This window comes from Oncorhynchus gorbuscha, linkage group LG16 (assembly GCF_021184085.1).
Source record: "Oncorhynchus gorbuscha isolate QuinsamMale2020 ecotype Even-year linkage group LG16, OgorEven_v1.0, whole genome shotgun sequence".
NCBI classification, from domain to species: domain Eukaryota; kingdom Metazoa; phylum Chordata; class Actinopteri; order Salmoniformes; family Salmonidae; genus Oncorhynchus; species Oncorhynchus gorbuscha.
The window spans coordinates 66,759,939-66,779,912 of record NC_060188.1 but is presented as its reverse complement, the minus strand read 5'-3'; the positions used below and the strand labels follow the sequence as shown (position 1 = coordinate 66,779,912).

Genomic DNA, 19,974 nt, shown 5'->3' with positions numbered 1-19,974 from the left:
GTAAGACAAATGTGGCAAAGAATTTCATTGCTACTTAACGCGGGTCCAAATTCAGTTTTGGGATCCACCGGCATCATTGGACGTTTCTGACAGGTCCTGGAACTGTAAAAACGGGCAGCCTCTCCCCGCTTGGTCCGATGGGATATGTAGTGATTTAGCCAACACAGCCAGATATGTACACAGTCTTGTGTACCCTTAGCCATTTTTAAACTGACTATAGTATTTATTGATTAAATCTGACTTCATTAGTATAATGAGTAATCAAAGAATGTCACAAGTTAATTGATACAAGAAAACTTGAGAAAAAAGCAACTATAGAGCGCCAATGGCTACAATGAATGGCAAAATTACTTCTGAACAGAAAGGGTCCACGGAGCTCCTCCTCACTGCTCTATAATAATGTAATAATCTAAAAAAACGTCACCCTCTATTTCCCTTCTCTCTCCCCTTCCCTGTCTGTCATAACATCTCAGATATTAGCACCATGTCGGGCACTAACCTTTGGGCTTCTGAGTGGCGCAGCGGTCTAAGGAACTGCATCTCAGTGCTAGAGGCATCACTACAGACCCTGGTTCAATTCCAGGCTGTATCACAACCGGCTGTGATTGGGAGTCCCATAGGGCGGTGCACAATTGTCCCAGCGTCGTCCGGGTTAGGGTTTGGCAGGGGTACGCCGTCATTGTGAATAAGAATATGTTCTTAACTGACTTGCCTTGTTAAATAAAGGTTAAATAAATAAATCCATTATATTATTATGACATATACTGTACTATGTGATGAGTGACAAGACTTTATTAATAAGGGGCTTTTTCATGTGGAGAGATAAGTGATAGTTTGGCTTATTCGCTCCAGCCTGCACTGCTGTGTTTTGGGTGTAATCACCCGTGTGGAGGGAGAGTGTCCTTTAACCTCGCCTGGCTCCTGGTTGGGTGTGTCTGATATGGAAACATTCCAGGGATTCTTCCAGTGAAAGAGAGGTAGTTGGTAGAGGTTATGGTGACAGGCTTGGCCCTGAAGCTGGCTGCCACTCAACCGGTTTGGAGAACAGAGCAACACCTGAGGCAAGAAGCAACATGCTGTGTAAACACTTTAAGCTGCTGCCACTCCATAGCACGGAGTTAAACTTATATGGATACAACTGAACTGGGCATGCATAACTAAGTTCAAGCACAATGGTGAGGTTAGCTAAACCCGGAGTGAAACTTCTCTATATCTATACAAATACACATAGGTTACCAGACTAAGGTCAAGATACCCTTTGAGTCAAACCTAAATATTTTAATTTGATAACCCTGTTGTAGGAGAACTTCATGCAATGCTTGTTTATACATGTAGTGTATTTGAGGTTTAAAAAGGCTTCTGAAGTTTGTAAATTCCACTTTGAAACGTCAGACTTGATTTTCCCTTCGGAAAATGTCCATATAATGCACATAAAAATGCACATTTCCTGTTACTGCAGGATCATTTTTCAGCTGCAGCAAACTGGCTTAAATTAAGATCCTACATTTGTATCTGTTTCCATATAGTTAAACCTATAGTACCAGTCAAAAGTTTGGATACACTTACTCATTCAAGCTTTTTTCTTTATATTTACTATTGTATACATTGTAGAATAATAGTGAAGACATCAAAACTATGAAATAACATATGGAATCATGTAGTAACCAAAAAAAAGTGTTAAATTAAGTTGCCACCCTTTGCCTTGATGACAGCTTTGCACACTCTTTGTTACGGCTGTCGTCGGAAGGAGACCAAGGTGTAGCGTGGTAGGCGTACATTTTTTCATTTATTAAATGAAATTTAATAATTTAATTAAATGACACCAAAAAACAACAAAATATAAACTAATGTAAAGTTCTGCAGGACTAACAGCAACTGTGCAAAAACAAGATCCCACAACAGAAAGTGGGAAAAGGGGCTGCCTAAGTATGATTCCCAATCAGAGACAACGATAGACAGCTGCCTCTGATTGGGAACAATACTCGGCCAAAAACAAAGAAATAGAAAACATAGAATGCCCACCCCAAATCACACCCTGACCTAACCAAATAGAGAAATAAAACGGCTCTCTAAGGTCAGGGCGTGTGTCACGTTCTGTCCATCGTTCGTATGTGTTTTCCATGTTTTAGTGTTGGTCAGGACGTGAGCTGGGTGGGCATTCTATGTTGTGTGTCTGGTTTGTCTATTTCTATGTTTGGCCTGATATGGTTCTCAATCAGAGGCAGGTGTTAATCATTGTCTCTGATTGGGAACCATATTTAGGTAGCCTGTCTCTGTGTTTTGCACCAGATAGGGCTGTTTTTGGTTTTCCACGTTTATTGTTTTGTAGTGTTCATGTTTATCCGTTTTTATTAAACATGAGTCAATATAACCACGCTGCGTTTTGGTCCTCCTCTACTTCACCACAGGAAAACCCTGACAGCGTGACACTCTTGGCATTCTCTCAACCAGCTTCATGAGGTAATCACCTGGAATGCATTTCAATTAACAGGTGTGCCTTGTTAAGCTTTAAAAATAATTTGAGACAATCAGCTGTGTTGTGACAAGGTAGGGGTAGTATACAGAAGATAGCCCTATTTGGTAAAAGACCAAGTCCATATTATGGCAAGAACAGCTCAAATAAGCAAAGAGTCCATCATTACTTAAAGAAGGTCAGTCAGCGCAGAACATTTCAAGTTTCTTCAAATGCAGTTGCAAAAACCATCAAGCACTATGATGAAACTGGATCTTATGAGGACCGCCACAGGAAAGGAAGACCAAGGGTTACCTTGCTGTAGAGGATAAGTTCATTAGAGTTACCAGCCTCAGAAATGAGCAATTTACTGCCATAAGCTTCCTACAGTAATTTGGGTGAATTTTGGCCCATTCCTCCTGACAGAGCTGATGTAACTGAGTCGGGTTGTAGGCCTCCTTGCTCGCACACGCTTTTTCAGTTCAGCCCACACATTTTCTATAGGATTGAAGTCAGGGCTTTGTGATGGCAACTCCAATACCTTGACTTTTTTGTCCTTAAGCCATTTTGCCACAACTTTATTTCTCTTTATTTCTCTAAAAAGTACAATCTTTGTCCCCATGTGCAGTTGCAAACCATAGTCTGGATTGTTTATGGCGGTTTTTGAGCAGTGGCTTCTTCCTTGCTGAGTGGCCTTTCAGGTTATGTTGATATAGGTCTCGTTTTACTGTGGATATAGATACTTTTGTACCTGTTTCCCCCAGAATCTTCACAAGGTCCTTTGCTGTTGTTCTGGGATTGATTTGCACTTTTCGCACCAAAGTACATTTATCTCAGAACGCGTCTCCTTCCTGAGTGGTATGACAGCTGCCTGGTCCCATGGTGTTTATGCGTGCATACTATTGTTTGTACAGAAGAAAGTGGTACCTTCAGGCGTTTGGAAATTGCTCCCAAGACGAACCAGACTTGTGGAGGTCTACAATTTTTTTCTGAGGTCTTGGCTGATACCCCCCCCCCCAATTATGTCAAGCAAAAAGGCACTGCGTTTGAAGGTAGGCCTTGAAATACATCCACAGGTACACCTCCAATTGACTCAAATTATGTCAATTAGCCTATCAGAAGATTCTAAAGCCATGACATCATTTTCTGGAATTTCCCAAGCTGTTTAAAGGCACAGTCAACTTAGTGTATGTAAACTTCTGACCCACTGGGATTGTGATACAGTGAATTATAAGTGAATTATAAGTCTGTAAATTATTGGAAAAATTACTTGTGTCATGTACAAAGTAGATGTCCTAACCGACTTGCCAAAACTATATCTTGTTAACAAGAAATTTGTGGAGCGGTCGAAAAACACATTTTAATGACTCCAACCTAAGTATATGTAAACTTCCGACTTCAACTTTCTATGCTTCCATATATGTTATTTCATAGTTTTGATGTCTTCACTATTATTTTACCATGTAGAAAATAGTAAAAATTAAGAAAAACCCTTGAATGAGTAGGTGTGTCCAAACCTTTCACTGGTACTGTATATCTGTCTCTAAGTGAAGCAGAGCACTAGTGTAGGGGTTATGCTGACCTCAGGCTGTAGAATGTGTATTGGAGAAGGAGAGTTCAACAATGGGTTAATGGTATAGGAGAGGGTGATCACTATGAAGTAATGGTATAGGAGAGGGTGATCACTGTGAGGTGATGGTAAAGGGGGGGGGGGTGTTCACTATGAAGTAATGGTATAGGAGAGGGTGATCTCTATGAGGCAATGGTATAGGGGAGGGGGATCACTATGAGGTAATGGTATAGGAGAGGGTGATCTCTATGAGGTAATGGTATAGGAGAGGGTGATCTCTATGAGGCAATGGTATAGGGGAGGGGGATCACTATGAGGTAATGGTATTGGAGAGAACTATGGAGTAATGGTATGGGACAGAGAACTATGGGGTAATGGTATAGGACAGAGAACTATGGGGTAATGGTATAGGAGAGAACTATGGGGTAATGGTATGGGAGAGAACTATGGGGTAATGGTATGGGAGAGAACTATGGGTAATGGTATGGGAGAGGACTATGGGGTAATGGTATGGGAGAGAACAATGGGGTAATGGTATGGGAGAGGACTATGGGGTAATGGTATGGCAGAGAACAATGGGGTAATGGTATGGGAGAGAACTATGGGGTAATGGTATGGGAGAGAACTATGGGGCAATGGTATAGGGGAGGGGAACTATGAGGTAATGGTATTGGAGAGAACAATGGAGTAATGGTATGGGAGAGAACTATGGGGTAATGGTATAGGAGAGAAAACAATGGGGTAATGGTATAGGAGAGAACTATGGGGTAATGGTATAGGAGAGAACTATGGGGTAGTGGTATGGGAGAGAACTATGGGGTAATGGTATTGGAGAGAACTATGGGGTAATGGTATAGGAGAGAAAACAATGGGGTAATGGTATAGGAGAGAACAATGGGGTAATGGTATGGGAGAGAACTATGGGGTAATGGTATGGGAGAGAACTATGGGGTAATGGTATAGGAGAGAACTATGGAGTAATGGTATGGGAGAGAACTGAGGTAATGGTATGGGACAGAAAACTATGGGTAATGGTATGGGACAGAAAACTATGGGGTAATGGTATGGGAGAAAACTATGGGGTAATGGTATGGATGAAAACTATGGGGTAATGGTATAGGTGAGAACTATGGGGTAATGGTATGGGAGAGAACTATGGGGTAGTGGTATGGGAGAGAACTATGGGGTAATGGTATAGGAGATAAAACTATGGGGTAATGGTATAGGAGATAAAACTATGGGGTAATGGTATAGGAGAGAACTGAGGTAATGGTATGGGACAGAAAACTATGGGTAATGGTATGGGACAGAAAACTATGGGGTAATGGTATGGGAGAAAACTATAGGGTAATGGTATGGGTGAGAAAACTATGGGGTAATGGTATGGGTGAGAACTATGGGGTAGTGGTATGGGAGAGAACTATGGGGTAGTGGTATGGGAGAGAACTATGGGGTAATGGTATGGGAGAGAACTATGGGGTAATGGTATAGGAGATAAAATTATGGGGTAATGGTATAGGAGAGAACTATGGGGTAATGGTATGGGAGAGAACTATGGGGTAATGGTATAGGAGAGAACTATGGGGTAATGGTATAGGAGAGAACTGAGGTAATGGTATGGGACAGAAAACTATGGGGTAATGGTATGGGAGAGAACTATGGGGTAATGGTATAGGAGAGAACTATGGAGTAATGGTATAGGAGAGAACTGAGGTAATGGTATGGGACAGAAAACTATGGGGTAATGGTATAGGAGAGAACTATGGGGTAATGGTATAGGAGAGAACTGAGGTAATGGTATGGGACAGAAAACTATGGGGTAATGGTATAGGAGAGAGAACTATGGGGTAATGGTATGGGAGAGAGAACTATGGGGTAATGGTATGGGAGAGAACTATGGGGTAATGGTATGGGACAGAACTATGGGGTAATGGTATGGGACAGAGAACTATGGGGTAATGGTATGGGACAGAGAACTATGGGGTAATGGTATGGGACAGAGAACTATGGGGTAATGGTATGGGACAGAGAACTATGGGGTAATGGTATGGGAGATAACTATGGGGTAATGGTATGGGACAGAGAACTATGGGGTAATGGTATGGGACAGAGAACTATGGGGTAATGGTATGGGACAGAGAACTATGGGGTAATGGTATGGGAGAGAACTATGGGGTAATGGTATGGGACAGAGAACTATGGGGTAATGGTATGGGACAGAGAACTATGGGGTAATGGTATGGGACAGAGAACTATGGGGTAATGGTATGGGACAGAGAACTATGGGGTAATGGTATGGGACAGAGAACTATGGGGTAATGGTATGGGAGAGAACTATGGGGTAATGGTATGGGACAGAACTATGGGGTAATGGTATGGGAGAGAACTATGGGGTAATGGTATGGGAGAGAACTATGGGGTAATGGTATGGGAGAGAACTATGGGGTAATGGTATGGGAGAGAACTATGGGGTAATGGTATGGGAGAGAACTATGGGGTAATGGTATGGGACAGAGAACTATGGGGTAATGGTATGGGACAGAGAACTATGGGGTAATGGTATGGGACAGAGAACTATGGGGTAATGGTATGGGACAGAGAACTATGGGGTAATGGTATGGGACAGAACTATGGGGTAATGGTATGGGACAGAACTATGGGGTAATGGTATGGGAGAGAACTATGGGGTAATGGTATGGGACAGAGAACTATGGGGTAATGGTATGGGACAGAGAACTATGGGGTAATGGTATGGGACAGAGAACTATGGGGTAATGGTATGGGAGAGAACTATGGGGTAATGGTATGGGACAGAGAACTATGGGGTAATGGTATGGGACAGAACTATGGGGTAATGGTATGGGACAGAACTATGGGGTAATGGTATGGGAGAGAACTATGGGGTAATGGTATGGGAGAGAACTATGGGGTAATGGTATGGGAGAGAACTATGGGGTAATGGTATGGGAGAGAACTATGGGGTAATGGTATGGGAGAGAACTATGGGGTAATGGTATGGGACAGAGAACTATGGGGTAATGGTATGGGACAGAGAACTATGGGGTAATGGTATGGGACAGAGAACTATGGGGTAATGGTATGGGACAGAGAACTATGGGGTAATGGTATGGGAGAGAACTATGGGGTAATGGTATGGCAGGGTGAGAGTGATAGTAAAGCAGGAGAAACGGTGGGAAAGCAGGGAGAAGCAGATAAAAGAGAAGGAGAACAATAAAGGTGTTAGCTGAACTATAGATATTGTGCTAGAAGAATGCAGAAACAAACACGCCCTTCTATTTTACATTCTTATCTCACGATGTTGTATTGCATGCACATGGGCTATATCATTAGGATGTTGGCTGTGAGTCAAGACAACATGTCATTATGAGCGGAATATGCTTATCCTTATCATAGTTAATTAACAACCAGCTCTGAAGGATTGCTGTTAGGAGATTGTATTTTATGGGCAATTCCACAGCAGCTTTGTCCAAAGATATTTTTAGGTACCACAGAGTGCTCTGGCAATTCTCACATCATTGGGGGGAAGGATGTTTAACATGCTTTTTACATTTGTATCACAACCCATTTTTTGAGGAAATCATGATGATAGTGACCATTTTAGGCCTCTTTTAGACCTACAGTGGGTCAAATAAGTATTTAGTCAGCCACCAATTGTGCAAGTTCGTCTACTTAAAAAGATGAGAGAGGCCTGTAATTTTCATCATAGGTACACTTCAACTATGACAGACAAAATGAGAAAAAAAAGTCCAGAAGATCACATTGTAGGATTTTTAATGAATTTATTTGCAAATTATGGTGGAAAATAAGTATTTGGTCAATAACAAAAGTTTCTCAATACTTTGTTATATACCCTTTGTTGGTAATGACAGAGGTCAAATGTTTTCTGTAAGTCTTCACAAGGTTTTCACACACTGTTGCTGGTATTTTGGCCCATTCCTCCTTGCAGATCTCCTCTAGAGCAGTGACGCTTTGGGGCTGTTGCTGGACTTTCAACTCCCTCCAAAGATTTTCTATGGGGTTGAGATCTGGAGACTGGCTAGGCCACTCCAGGACTTTGAAATGCTTCTTACGAAGCCACTCCTTCGTTGCCCGGGCGGTGTGTTTGGGATCATTGTCATGCTGAAAGACCCAGTCATGTTTCATCTTCAATGCCCTTGCTGATGGAAGGAGGTTTTCACTCAAAATCTCACGATACATGGCCCCATTCATTCTTTCCTTTACACAATTGCACAATTGGTGGCTGACTAAATACTTTTTTGCCCCACTGTATACATGCCTCCTGTAAGGCCCTATGATCCATGAACCGTACATGATACAGACAAAACCTTGGTGTCATACTCCTAACAGTGTGCTATAAAATATGTATGGCTATATTCTGAAGTAAAAAAATTCACATTAAAGGCCCCTTTTTTGATTTTAACTTATTTTTAGAACAATATACTCTTAAAACACATCACATTTCCAGAGTGGCTCTCTGCTCCTTCTGAGAAAATGATACATTTTATACATAGAAATGTACATTATAGGTCATTAACCGGTAGGATTGCGCATTTAGCAAATCACCAGCTGAGGGAGTTCTCATTCATGTGTAAAATCGTATTTTAGAATGTAGCGATGCCCCATATTTTAGAGCACACAGGAGGTGTTGTCTGTATAATGTACAGTTCATGGATCATAGGGCCTTACATGAGGCCTGTATAGCTCTAAAAAAGGACTAAAATTGTCACTTTAATCATGATTTTCTCAAAAATGGTTTGTGTTACAAATGTAAAAGCATATCAAACATCCTTCCTCCCAATTAAGTTTCTATGTGAGAACTGACAGATTAATCTGAGATACCAAACCTATTTCCAGGCTATGCTATCATGGAATTGCCCTTAAAATCCATACTACACTGTACACACCCATCCAGCTGAACCAGCTTTCCCTCTCTGGGGGGAGTAGGATATTATTAAACACAGACATTATATAGTCATTGATCAGATCCTATTTCAAATTCCTCCATTTTCTAAAGAAAGCACTTATAAACCCATACACTCATTTATCTAGAGTGAAAAGCACACTTGTATATGGTTTGTATCACATACAATTTGATCTAAATAAAAATGTGATCCCTTCAAAACAAATGTATTTTTAAAATAGAATCTGAGACAGCAATCCCCTTTAACTATGTATCCATCTGTAATCTAAAACTTGAAGTCAATACATCATGGTGGCTCTACCTGGGAGTGTGTCCAGTCCTTCTAGACTTTATTGCCTTATCCACAAAGGCCCTGTGTGTCCATGTGAATACTGATGTAGGTCAGGACAGGAGTATGAACCAGGGCATCAGTATTACATTGTAACAGCAGAGTCTGGGGTATTGTGACACTGCCTGTGTAGAGTGGGAGGGAATGTTAGCTTTCTAACAGTCTGACCATTTGACACTGGAGGGACCTCACAGGAATGTGAAGCCATAAGATAAACAATAACAAGGACATATGCAAGTAAAATGTAGGTCTGTTTGGTCATACACAAACACACAAACTCGCGCACGCACACCCAGGCACACATGCACAGCACTCAACACATACAACACAGAATCCAAAATGATCAGCAAACCATTTTACCGTGTACAGGCCTGTAACCACTAGTTATTGAGTAATCAACTACCTGTATGTACCTTGTCTTCCCAATCATCAAGGGCAGCAGTGTGCCAATAAAATGCCACGCCCAGTTATTATCATCGCTGGGCTGTTAGTGTATCGTGGGAATACAGGCCAGAGACTGAAAGAACCTGTCTAGATGGAAATGGCAATTAAACTGGCTGCTGCCTATATGCAAATTTTATTCCAAGAACACAGGATGAGATGTTACTATCCTTTGTGCAAGCACTTCCAAGAGTTAATGAACAGTGAGCGTGGTGAAATTTGGGGAGCGCATCATCAGTAGTGTACCTTTGGTTCCTAGGGTGTTTCGGCCTTTCACACTATACACCCTCCCCAAAGGCGGATAGCGACAGGGTGATCAATCCTACGCTTGCGTCCCATTCCCAATTAGTCATAGGAGTTGCCTTGTTGTTGATAGCCAACATCCCATGGGACTATGCATGGCAGGGGCGTCCTCCTCCCTGAGTCAAGCATTGTTGACCGCATACCTCCTGGCCCTCTCACTTCGGGGCCCAGCTGGGGTCTTTCCTCTTCATCCAGAGCCACTGACTGCTGCCTTCTGACGCCTCCGATACAGCTTTGATTGCCGAACGCTGGCTCTGGCCCTTAATTCCCAGGTCGCTAAGCAGTCTGGTTGTAGATGTTGCCACAAAACCTCTGCAGCCCACCTCCACGGGTCAGACTTCTGTGTTCCAGCCATGATGCCGTGCTTCGGCAGCTAGATCAGCATAGCGCAGATGTTTTCGCTCATAAGCCTCATCTACTGAGTCCTCCCAGGGTACTGTGAGCTCAATGATGAAGACCTTATTGAGCGAACGGGACCAGAGCACCATGTCAGGTCTTAGGGTGGTGGTTGCGATCTCCGGAGGAAACACAAGTTGCCGGCCAATGTCAGCTAGTATTTTCCAGTCTTGGGCCAAGCGCAGCTGGTCTCGCTCTAATGTTGTAGAGCCGCTCTTCGGTGGTTTAGCCCCGAAGAGCTAAACCACAGTGATACTGCTGGGGGTGGTAGGGAGTTGGTGGCAGCTCGCTTGTCCTCCAGGGCGGACGCAAGGTTTTTAAGGACTTGGTTGTGACGCCAAGTGTAGCGTCCTTGGGTGAGGCTTGTTTAACACCCTGTGAGAATGTGCCCGAGGTTGGCTGGCATGGAACAGAGGGCACAGTCCGGATCTTCACCAATTAACTGGTGTTGGAAGGACGTCATATGTTGCTCTGATGGAAAAGCTCAACCGCCTCGCTTCCATGGTCCACAGATCCTTCCAGCTGATTTTCCTCTTCTCCACACTGTCCCATCGAGTCCACTGTCCCTGTTTGGCAAGAGAGACTGCCTTGGCCCACCTTGCAGCCTCCTCCTGATGGCGTACTTCCTGCACTACCATCTTCCGCCGCTCTGGTGCAGTGGCCTTACTCCAAGCAGCACGGCTAGTTAGCCCAAGGCCTCCTCTCCCTTGCTGAACATGACCCACAATGTCAGCATGTCTGAGGGCTGCTGTTGCCTCCTGGACTGCTTTTCCAGGCCTCCATTTGCGCCCAGTTGCCAAGGTCGGCGGTTGTTGCTCACCACTGGGTCTCGAGATGCATTCAGTGTCATCTGGAGCCTGGTTTTTGCACACTTGAATTCCTCTGTTAGACTGGTGAGGGTCAGCTTGAGGACACAATCTCCATAGAGGCCTATGGTGGTAAGGCATTGTGGAACTCCGAGCCACTTCTTTAAGTAGCCTGTGACTCCTCTTTCCATCTTCTCCACTGTTGAGATTGGAACCTCATACAGTGCTAAGGGCCACAACACCCGGGGTAGGAGACCAAACTGCAGACACCAGGCCTTTAACTTTCCAGGTAGCTGGGTGTTGTCGATGGACTGTAGGCTACTACTGATGTCTTTGCGCAGCTGTTGCACCTGGTCTTTGTCCTTCAGTCTTGCATCATACCACCTTCCAAGGCTTTTTACCGGCTGCTCAGACACTGTTGGGATTTGGTCATCTCCGATGAAGAATTTCAGGTCAGAGAGTACTCCCTTCACAATCGAGATGCTGCGTGACTTGGATGGTTTAATCTTCATATGGGCCCAGCTGATGTTCTCCTCAAGTTTTCTGAGCAGTCTCCTGGTGCATGGGACAGTGGTGGTCAATATTGTAATGTCGTCCATGTAGGCTCTGAGTGGAGGGAGGCGGAAACCAGAGTCGACTCGCTGTCCACCAGCAACCCATTTTGAGGATCTGATGCTAACCTCCATTGCCATTGTGAATGCCAACGGAGAAATGGTACATCCCGCCATTATACCTACATTCAGGCACTGCCATGAGGTGGTGAAGCAGAACTGCAGATCCTGGAAGTACGACTTCACCAGGTTTGTGATGGTGTCTGGTATGTGGAAAAATCTGAAGGCAGACCACAGGAGTTCATGGGGCACAGAGCCAAATGCATTGACGAAGTCGAGGAAGACTACATGGAGGTCCCTTTTCTCCACCTTGGCCATTTGGATCTGGTGCCAGATCATGCTGGAATGTTCCAAGCAGCCAGAGAACCCTGATATTCCTGCCATCTGTACAGATGTATCGACGTACACATTCCTTTGCAGGTACTCGGCCATCCTCTGGGCAATGACCCTAAAGAAGATTTTACCCTCGACATTCAGTAAGGAGATTGGGCGGAATTGGCTGATGTTCACTGCATCCTTCTCCTTAGGGATCAGGACACCGCCTGCCCTACGCCACACTTTGGGTATTATCTTCTTCTGCCAAGCTATTCTCATAAGCCTCCAGAGGAACCTCAGGACGTCTGGTGCATTCTTATACACTTTGTACGGGACTCCATTTGGCCCCGGGGCTGATGCTGTTCTTGCCCGTCGAACTGTGTTTTCCACCTCTTTCCATGTCGGAGGGCTGGTCTCAATATGATGTTCTGGGGGTTCAATGGGTGGGATATCTGATGGGATGGCCAGATGTTCCTGTCGCTTTGAGTCAAAGTTTGTTGTTCTCAGGTGCTCCTCTAGGTCTTTCTTTGTTGTTTTTAGAGCTCCACTTTTTTCTGTTGTGAAGAGACTTTTAAGGAACTTGAAGGGCTCTTTATAGAATCAAGTTCTAGTTTGTTCTTTCTTCCTTCTGCATTTCCGTAGGTTCTCTGCTCTACGGAGGGATGCCAACCGGGTTTTGATGTCAGCCTGAAGTGCCTCTATGCCCTCCTTTTCCACTCCCGAGGCCTTCTTCCACTGTTTCTTAAGCTTCCGCCTTTCTTGAACGAGGCGCTTGATTTCTTGTTGCCTCCTGGAAACTGGTGGGGTTGGAACCTTTCTCCCGCCCTTTGCCTCTTCCACTCCAAATCTTTCTGTCCCGTACTCATAGATGATGTCCCCCATCCTCTCCAATTTCTTCTCCACTGTGCCTCAAAGTTTCTCGAGGGTCAAGGTAAAGTCAGTATTCACTGTTTCCCACAACTTCTTGTCACTGGCGCCAGGCCACTTCACATACGGTCTGTGCCCTGGTAGTCTCCTCTCGACTGCAGGTCTGGGAGGCTGGGTGAGTTCCACTCCTGTTGTTGGTTCCACCTCAGTTGCTACTTCGGTGCTTGAGTTTATGTCCTCCATGACAGTGGTACTGATGCACTGCAAACTTCCGCCCCCGCTCTCGCAGTCTCTAGGGGTATTCTGGTATGTTGACTTTCTGTAGGTAAAGCGGGTGTTTCCAACATACTGCGAAGCATGGGAAACTACAGAAATGGGAAGCTACCCCATGACTGTCCCAGTGGGGTCTATTCCCTCCTGTCAGCCGTCTCTCCGTGCCGCCACAAGGACTTTCCCCTGTTGTCAGCTGATCTTTCTCAGCAGTCACCGGACAAGTCCAGATATTCAGACTCCAAGAACACAGGATGAGATGTTACTATCCTTTGTGCAAGCACTTCCAAGAGTTAATGAACAGTGAGCGAGGCAAAATTTGGGGAGCGCATCGCCAGTAGTGTACAAAAAACAAGTTTGCATAGAAACATTTAGAGTCTGACCGATATATCATTTTCATGATCGTCGATATTGGCCTTTTACCGCTATATCAGTATTGGACGATAATTCAACAGATATTCAATAAATAGGTTGAAAAAAGGGAATGTCATGCTCATCTGAACACTTGCGGCCATTCTCATGATGATTTCATACATTGTGACAATAATGACACAACATTTGAAGCATAGTTATTGGACAATTGCTCTTTTGGAAGGAAACGTACAAGAATTCGGTGTGAAAAAATTACAACATTTAATTTCCCCGCAGTCAAACAGTATAATTGACAGATATTATCGGTATCTGTAAGTTTTGTCCCCCCCAAAAATCGGAATTGGTATCTGTAGGCTACACTCAATTAAGCACAGACCAACACTGATATCTTTTGGACATCTGTTTTTTGGTCCTGTCTGGTCCGGCTGTCTTTTTTAGGGGAGGTCCGGACAGGCCTTGAACCAATCATTGATGACCATGTTTGGTTCGGATTTGGTCCGGTTTGGACCAGCCTTGATTTGGCCCCAATATAGACATCAATGTTTGTTTCAGATTTGGTATGGTCTGGACCGGACCAGCCTTGATTTGGTCCAAAAATAGACATCAATGTTTGCTTCAGATTTGGTATGGTCTGGACCAGCCTTGATTTGGTCCAAAAATAGACATGAATGTTTGTTTCAGATTTGGTATGGTCTGGACCAGCCTTGATTTGGTCCAAAAATAGACATCTATAACTGACGTCTTATCAACTTTCATTCAGAACCGATAATGAACCTAATTTCAACATCCGGGAAATAAGTATTTTAACCTTTCATTCAGAACCTAAAATGAACCTAACTTCAACTTCAAATTCGTAGTAATGACGTCTTTTCAACATAATTTTGCTTACTGGGACTTGTGTAGATTTGCAGGGTTTAGAAGGGCTGCAATTACTTTTGCCTCGCCTAGGGCAGCAGAGTGGCCAAGACCGGGCCTGCACAAAGTCATCTAATTTGGGGGTGAGAGAAAGTTCCTGTGAGTACAGCCGTCTACTAACTTGCCTACATTTTCCTTAGTTATGCAAGCAGAAGATTAGAAGATAAGTGATTATCTTAGTCCCTCAGGGCAACAAAGCTGACTGAAATTTGTTTTGATACATCACTTTAAATCCCAACATCTTTATAGGAGGAAACTAACGTTCACGTTAGACTGCTGCGGTTTTTCCTTAGTGTGAAGAAAGTAAGAAACCTAGAATTTTGTCTTTCAACCTCAACTCTTCCAGATACAATAACACACGTAGGTGTGGTGTGGTTAGGAACAAGCTGGATCAGTCCTCCCTTCACAATGTACCTGACAATCAGTAGTGATTAATGGATATGTTCTATGTGATTCAGTGAGAAAGGAAAACTGAATCCCTGAAGAACGTTAAGTCTATGGCTGTACGCCCTGAAGCGTCTTGATCTTGGAATTCATGAATGCTTAATTCTATTCTTAAAATATGTTGAATGCAAGCCTGAACAACATAGGCATGTCACAACACAACGTGAGATGACAATAACCTAGAACAACTTAAACAAAGACAATATGCTAATAACTCCTCAGACGCTCAGTATGCCTCTTCAAGTGGCTAAAAAGATATCCTCGGTCAGACACAATCTACACATTAACACACACACACATGTACTCACACACTCAGTCACACACACTTTGACATGACCCAAGTACGCCGTGATGATTACTTGACAAGACAATACTGAACGGCAAATTTAAATGAAAGCCAGGTGATAACAACACCACACATGAATACAGTTTTTTTTCTCTGTTTTGACAACAGCTATCATCATGGCATCTCGGGTCTGATCAAAAAGAGCTGCCGCCTCTGACCACAGTGAAGGCTTCTTGGTAACAGGGTGGCATGCCGCACCCTAACCTGGCCCCACGCACAGTGTTGCATAAGACTAGGGACAATGCTGATGAACAAAGTTCAACTGTAATACTGGTAGTGTTCTCTATTCATAAAACCAACTGTATCGAAAAGGCCAAACTTTAGTCAAAGGTGTGTGTGTGTGATTGGCTCATTGTTCTGGTAAAGGCGTGTTAAAAGCTCCAAAGCCACTAGGTCAAACTAGGCCAAGCTTAAGTGCTCAATACAATGACCGCACCATTAGGTAATTACCATAGTTCCATAAAAGTTATTTGAGAAACAGCTGTGAACAGGGTCAAGGGTCATAAGCGGTCAATAGACCTGACTCCAGAAATAAAGGTCCAGGCAGGCAAATATATTCCAGGACTGTAGTGTGTGTGTGTTAGCTCTCGGCATTATTTACAGTGTGCTTGCATGACTACTTGCATGAATAATTGACTTAAGTGCAGTGCTGTACCCCCACACTGTGAAAACAAAAGATGTTGATTCAACATACAATTGTAAGGCAACCAGCTGCCATTGAGAGTTTGCTCAACAAAATGTTCACACACAAACTTTTTGTTGTGAGTTTGCTCAACATATTTTTTTGTTGAGCAAACTCACAATCCTATCCCCTTGCAGCTGGTTTCCTTACAATTGTATTTTGAATAAAATTAAAATGGGTGCATGTCAGGTCTTGCGTGTGTCAGTGCATATTTGTGTGTGTGCCCTGTGCAGGTGTGTGTGTGCATGTGTAATTAGATGCTTTCATGTGCACTAAACAGGTTTGCATGTAGGAAGGTGTATGTGTGTGTGTCTGTGTGAAGAGCAGTACGCAAGTAAATTTGATGTGTGTGCAGGTGTGTATAGTCCCTCTCACCACCTCCTCCTCCTCCTCCTCTTCTTCCTCCTCCTCCTCCTCCTCTCCGACACCAGGCTCAGGGCTCTTGATGGAGCTAGATGTCTGGCTGAAGACAGAAGGAGTTTTCCCATCGATATTCTGAAGAAAGCAAAAAAAAACAGGCACAGGGTCATTAAGAGTATAGGTTCTAGAATATTACTGGTAGCACTTACTATGTAATTTGTGTTAAATTTCTAAGAAGGAAAAATACTTGTATTTCTGTGGCACTGGTTTGATGATTAGAGCATGGCGCTTGTAACGCCAGGGTAGTGGGTTCGATTCCCGGGACCACCCATACGTAGAATGTATGCACACATGACTATAAGTCGCTTTGGATAAAAGCGTCTGCTAAATGGCATATATTATATATATATTATTATGATGAACCTGAAAGTTCAACGAGAAACACTGCTGCAGATAAGAGTGATGACTGGGGCTGCTGAATCAGAGGGGTGTAAGAAGTTTATTTATTATTTAGTTGTAATAAGGTGTGACGGCTGGTTTAAGCTTGACTAGGTGTGGCTCCGTAACAGGAGTACCCTGTGGGATCCAAGCAAAGACAAGCATTCAGGAAAGCATGCTTCTTTCATCTGTGTGCTTTTCTCAGGCTCAGAGATGCATTTTCAGGCTGGAAGTATAAAGGAGGCTCAAATGTCAAACATCCGTTAGTTTGCAATTTTGAAAATTGCGTAGAAATTGGCATACTGGCATTTTCCAGACCTACGACAGGTTCGGCAATTTACCTGTCTAACATCAACGGTCTTGTTCTGAGGTGAGAGGGGCGGAAATATGAGGTGTGTCCTTAAAAACATGCACCAATATGCCAATTTCAGTGAGTGCAACCAGAGATATTTAAGACCGACCAAAAGCTGGTCTTAGAGGTAGGCCCGCCTAATGTAATTGGTTATGGCATTGATTTTACCAGCTGAGGCACAAACAGTAGCCTTATGTAGGCCTACATCACCAATGTTTTATGAAAATATCACAAACAGCAAAATAGTCAACAGACATTGTTTTTTATTTATTTATATTGGACATGATTTTTGTCCAGCTTCTGTGAAATGTTTAGACTCATTATGTGCAATGCCCATTCCATGAAAGGTGTCAGTGACTGTAGGAAGCTTGTTTAGGAACATCAAGTAATTTAAAAATACTTTATCATTTTGATTTTTTTTTAAACTCTTCAACTTTCCTGTTGGACCGAACTGTCAAATCGCGAGAATTTTCTGTCCATGGTGCTGAATCCACTTGTAGGTTATATTTCCTGTTTGTTTGTTTGTTTACCTTTCAAGTGGCAAAGGCACTACTAGCCATATCAACAGCGATGGTATGGTATGCTATATCTATATATATATATATATATATATATATATATATATATTTGGATCAGTAACGGTGAGTGGACAGTCCCCCTTTCTCTTTATATTGGATCTTTTTCCAGGTCCTGTGAAAAGTTTGAATGTGTGTAAAAACCTCCATAGTCTACATTGTCTTTTAGGCCTAAAACTATATTCCCACGGGGAGTAATGATGGTGCCTCTAACTGTAGACATAGCCTATTTAAAACAAGTTGTTACATTTTATTAGAATTATTCACTCTCTTTCAAGGTCTAATTTATAATGAATGTAATCTTGCTTATTGACAACGTTTGGCATGTCCATGGCTCAGACATAATGCATTTTACAGTAGGCCTATATCAGTGCAAATGGTATGCTAACAATATATTTCCATATTGAAGCCGTGCATTTAATGTTAAGAATGATGTTAAACATATTTAGCAAATTAGGGATAGGTCTACATTTTGTTATTTTGTTTCTGTAGGCTATTTAACATACTAGGCTCTATATTGGGCTAACATTCAAATTGGAGTGGATGACAACGCAATACATAAAAGACCATAAATGCACAACTTGAACGAACCACATATTTAGCCATGGAGCACTTTCTGATTGGGACCAAGCCTCTACAAACCTTCAACTTGTTTATTCATCAAAACCCACCCGTTTCCCGCCACCACCAGCTATGAACCCATAATTCTGGTTGTGAAAATAGCTAAAGTATTTCTGACACACCCCTAGGGTTACCACCAAAGCTTAGATTTACCATTGCATTAGGTTTGTTCAAATGTTATACTGGAGCAAATTGTTGTTCCTTTAGCCTACTGCCAAATCACTATCACAAGCATGTGGCTTTGTTTCTGTACAGTATCAAAGAAAGAATGAATGGTGTAAAGACAATACACTGGGTAGATTATGATATACCTTGTCATGTCGACCTGCACTGACCAACTGTTCTCTTATTTGCACATGGGTGGATTTTCTAATGGGAGCCAAAGATCATCAGTAAGATATATATAATAATAATAATATATAATATATATAATAATATATGCCATTTAGCAGACGCTTTTATCCAAAGCAACTTACAGTCATGTGTGCATACATTCTACGTATGGGTGGTCCCGGGGATCGAACCCACTACCCTGGCGTTACAAGCACCATGCTCTACCAACTGAGCTACAGAAGGACCAAGATGATGCTCAAGTGTAAACAGTTCTTACCATTCTTAAAATAAATTATATACAAATATTATAAAATGTTAAACTCATACTCTTTTAGGCATTAACCCCATTTGTTCATTAACCCCATTTGTTCATTAACCCCATTTGTTCATTAACCCCATTTGTTCATTAACCCCATTTGTTCATTAACCCCATCTGTTCATTAACCCCATTTGTTCATTAACCCCATTTGTTCATTAACCCCATCTGTTCATTAACCCCATCTGTTCATTAACCCCATCTGTTCATTAACCCCATTTGTTCATTAACCCCATTTGTTCATTAACCCCATTTGTTCATTAACCCCATTTGTTCATTAACCCCATTTGTTCATTAACCCCATCTGTTCATTAACCCCATCTGTTCATTAACCCCATCATACAGTGTGTTGTAATGAACTCACCTCTACATTTTGTTGTCGGTAGATGTCAGATTCTTCCAAACTACTAACGCTGACCCTCTGCATACTCTGCAAATATACAGGTGACACCATTTGCTGCATAACCTGAGGGGCCTGGTTCACCAGTACGTACTGCATCTGCTGCTGCTGCATCGGCTGCTGTACGGGCATCAGGTAGCGCACGGTCTCGTAGCCATTACCGATACCATACTGTACCGGAGCAGACGAAACACTCATAGTTCTGTAACCGTCGATGTATTGGCCCGAGGATAGAACTGTGGTGGCCGGGTCCGACGAGACGCTGACGGTCCTGTATGATGTGGAGGTATTGTGAATAGACATCTTGCTGCGAAGAATTACGCCCAGACAGAAACTTTGAAAACGTCTATTTACCAAGTTTATCCAAAGTGGCCTTGTTAGACCATGTGTGCTCGCATGCGACCTTTATTATCGAACACAATCGAACAGCCTACTTCATGAAAAATAGTTGCAGAGTGAAGGCTAAATCAAGTAAGTCCAGTCCCTATGAAACGCTGAACTTCCTTGAAAGAGAAAGTG

General features: G+C 42.9%; 1 protein-coding gene across 4 annotated transcripts in view; it reads right to left on the bottom strand.

The window, feature by feature from the left end:
- pof1b (POF1B actin binding protein) overlaps positions 1-19,974 on the bottom strand; it is a 39,205-nt gene extending 19,231 nt beyond the window's left edge. For 3 of the 4 annotated variants that reach the window (XM_046305572.1, XM_046305570.1, XM_046305574.1), the window contains exons 1-2: positions 19,420-19,974; positions 16,436-16,555 (exon numbers count right to left, since the gene is read on the bottom strand). In XM_046305572.1, coding sequence (XP_046161528.1) covers positions 16,436-16,555; positions 19,420-19,758 — 459 coding nt within the window. In that variant the 5' untranslated portion in view covers positions 19,759-19,974. The remainder of the gene's footprint in view (positions 1-16,435; positions 16,556-19,419) is intronic. The other variant, XM_046305573.1, reaches the window with a different exon arrangement.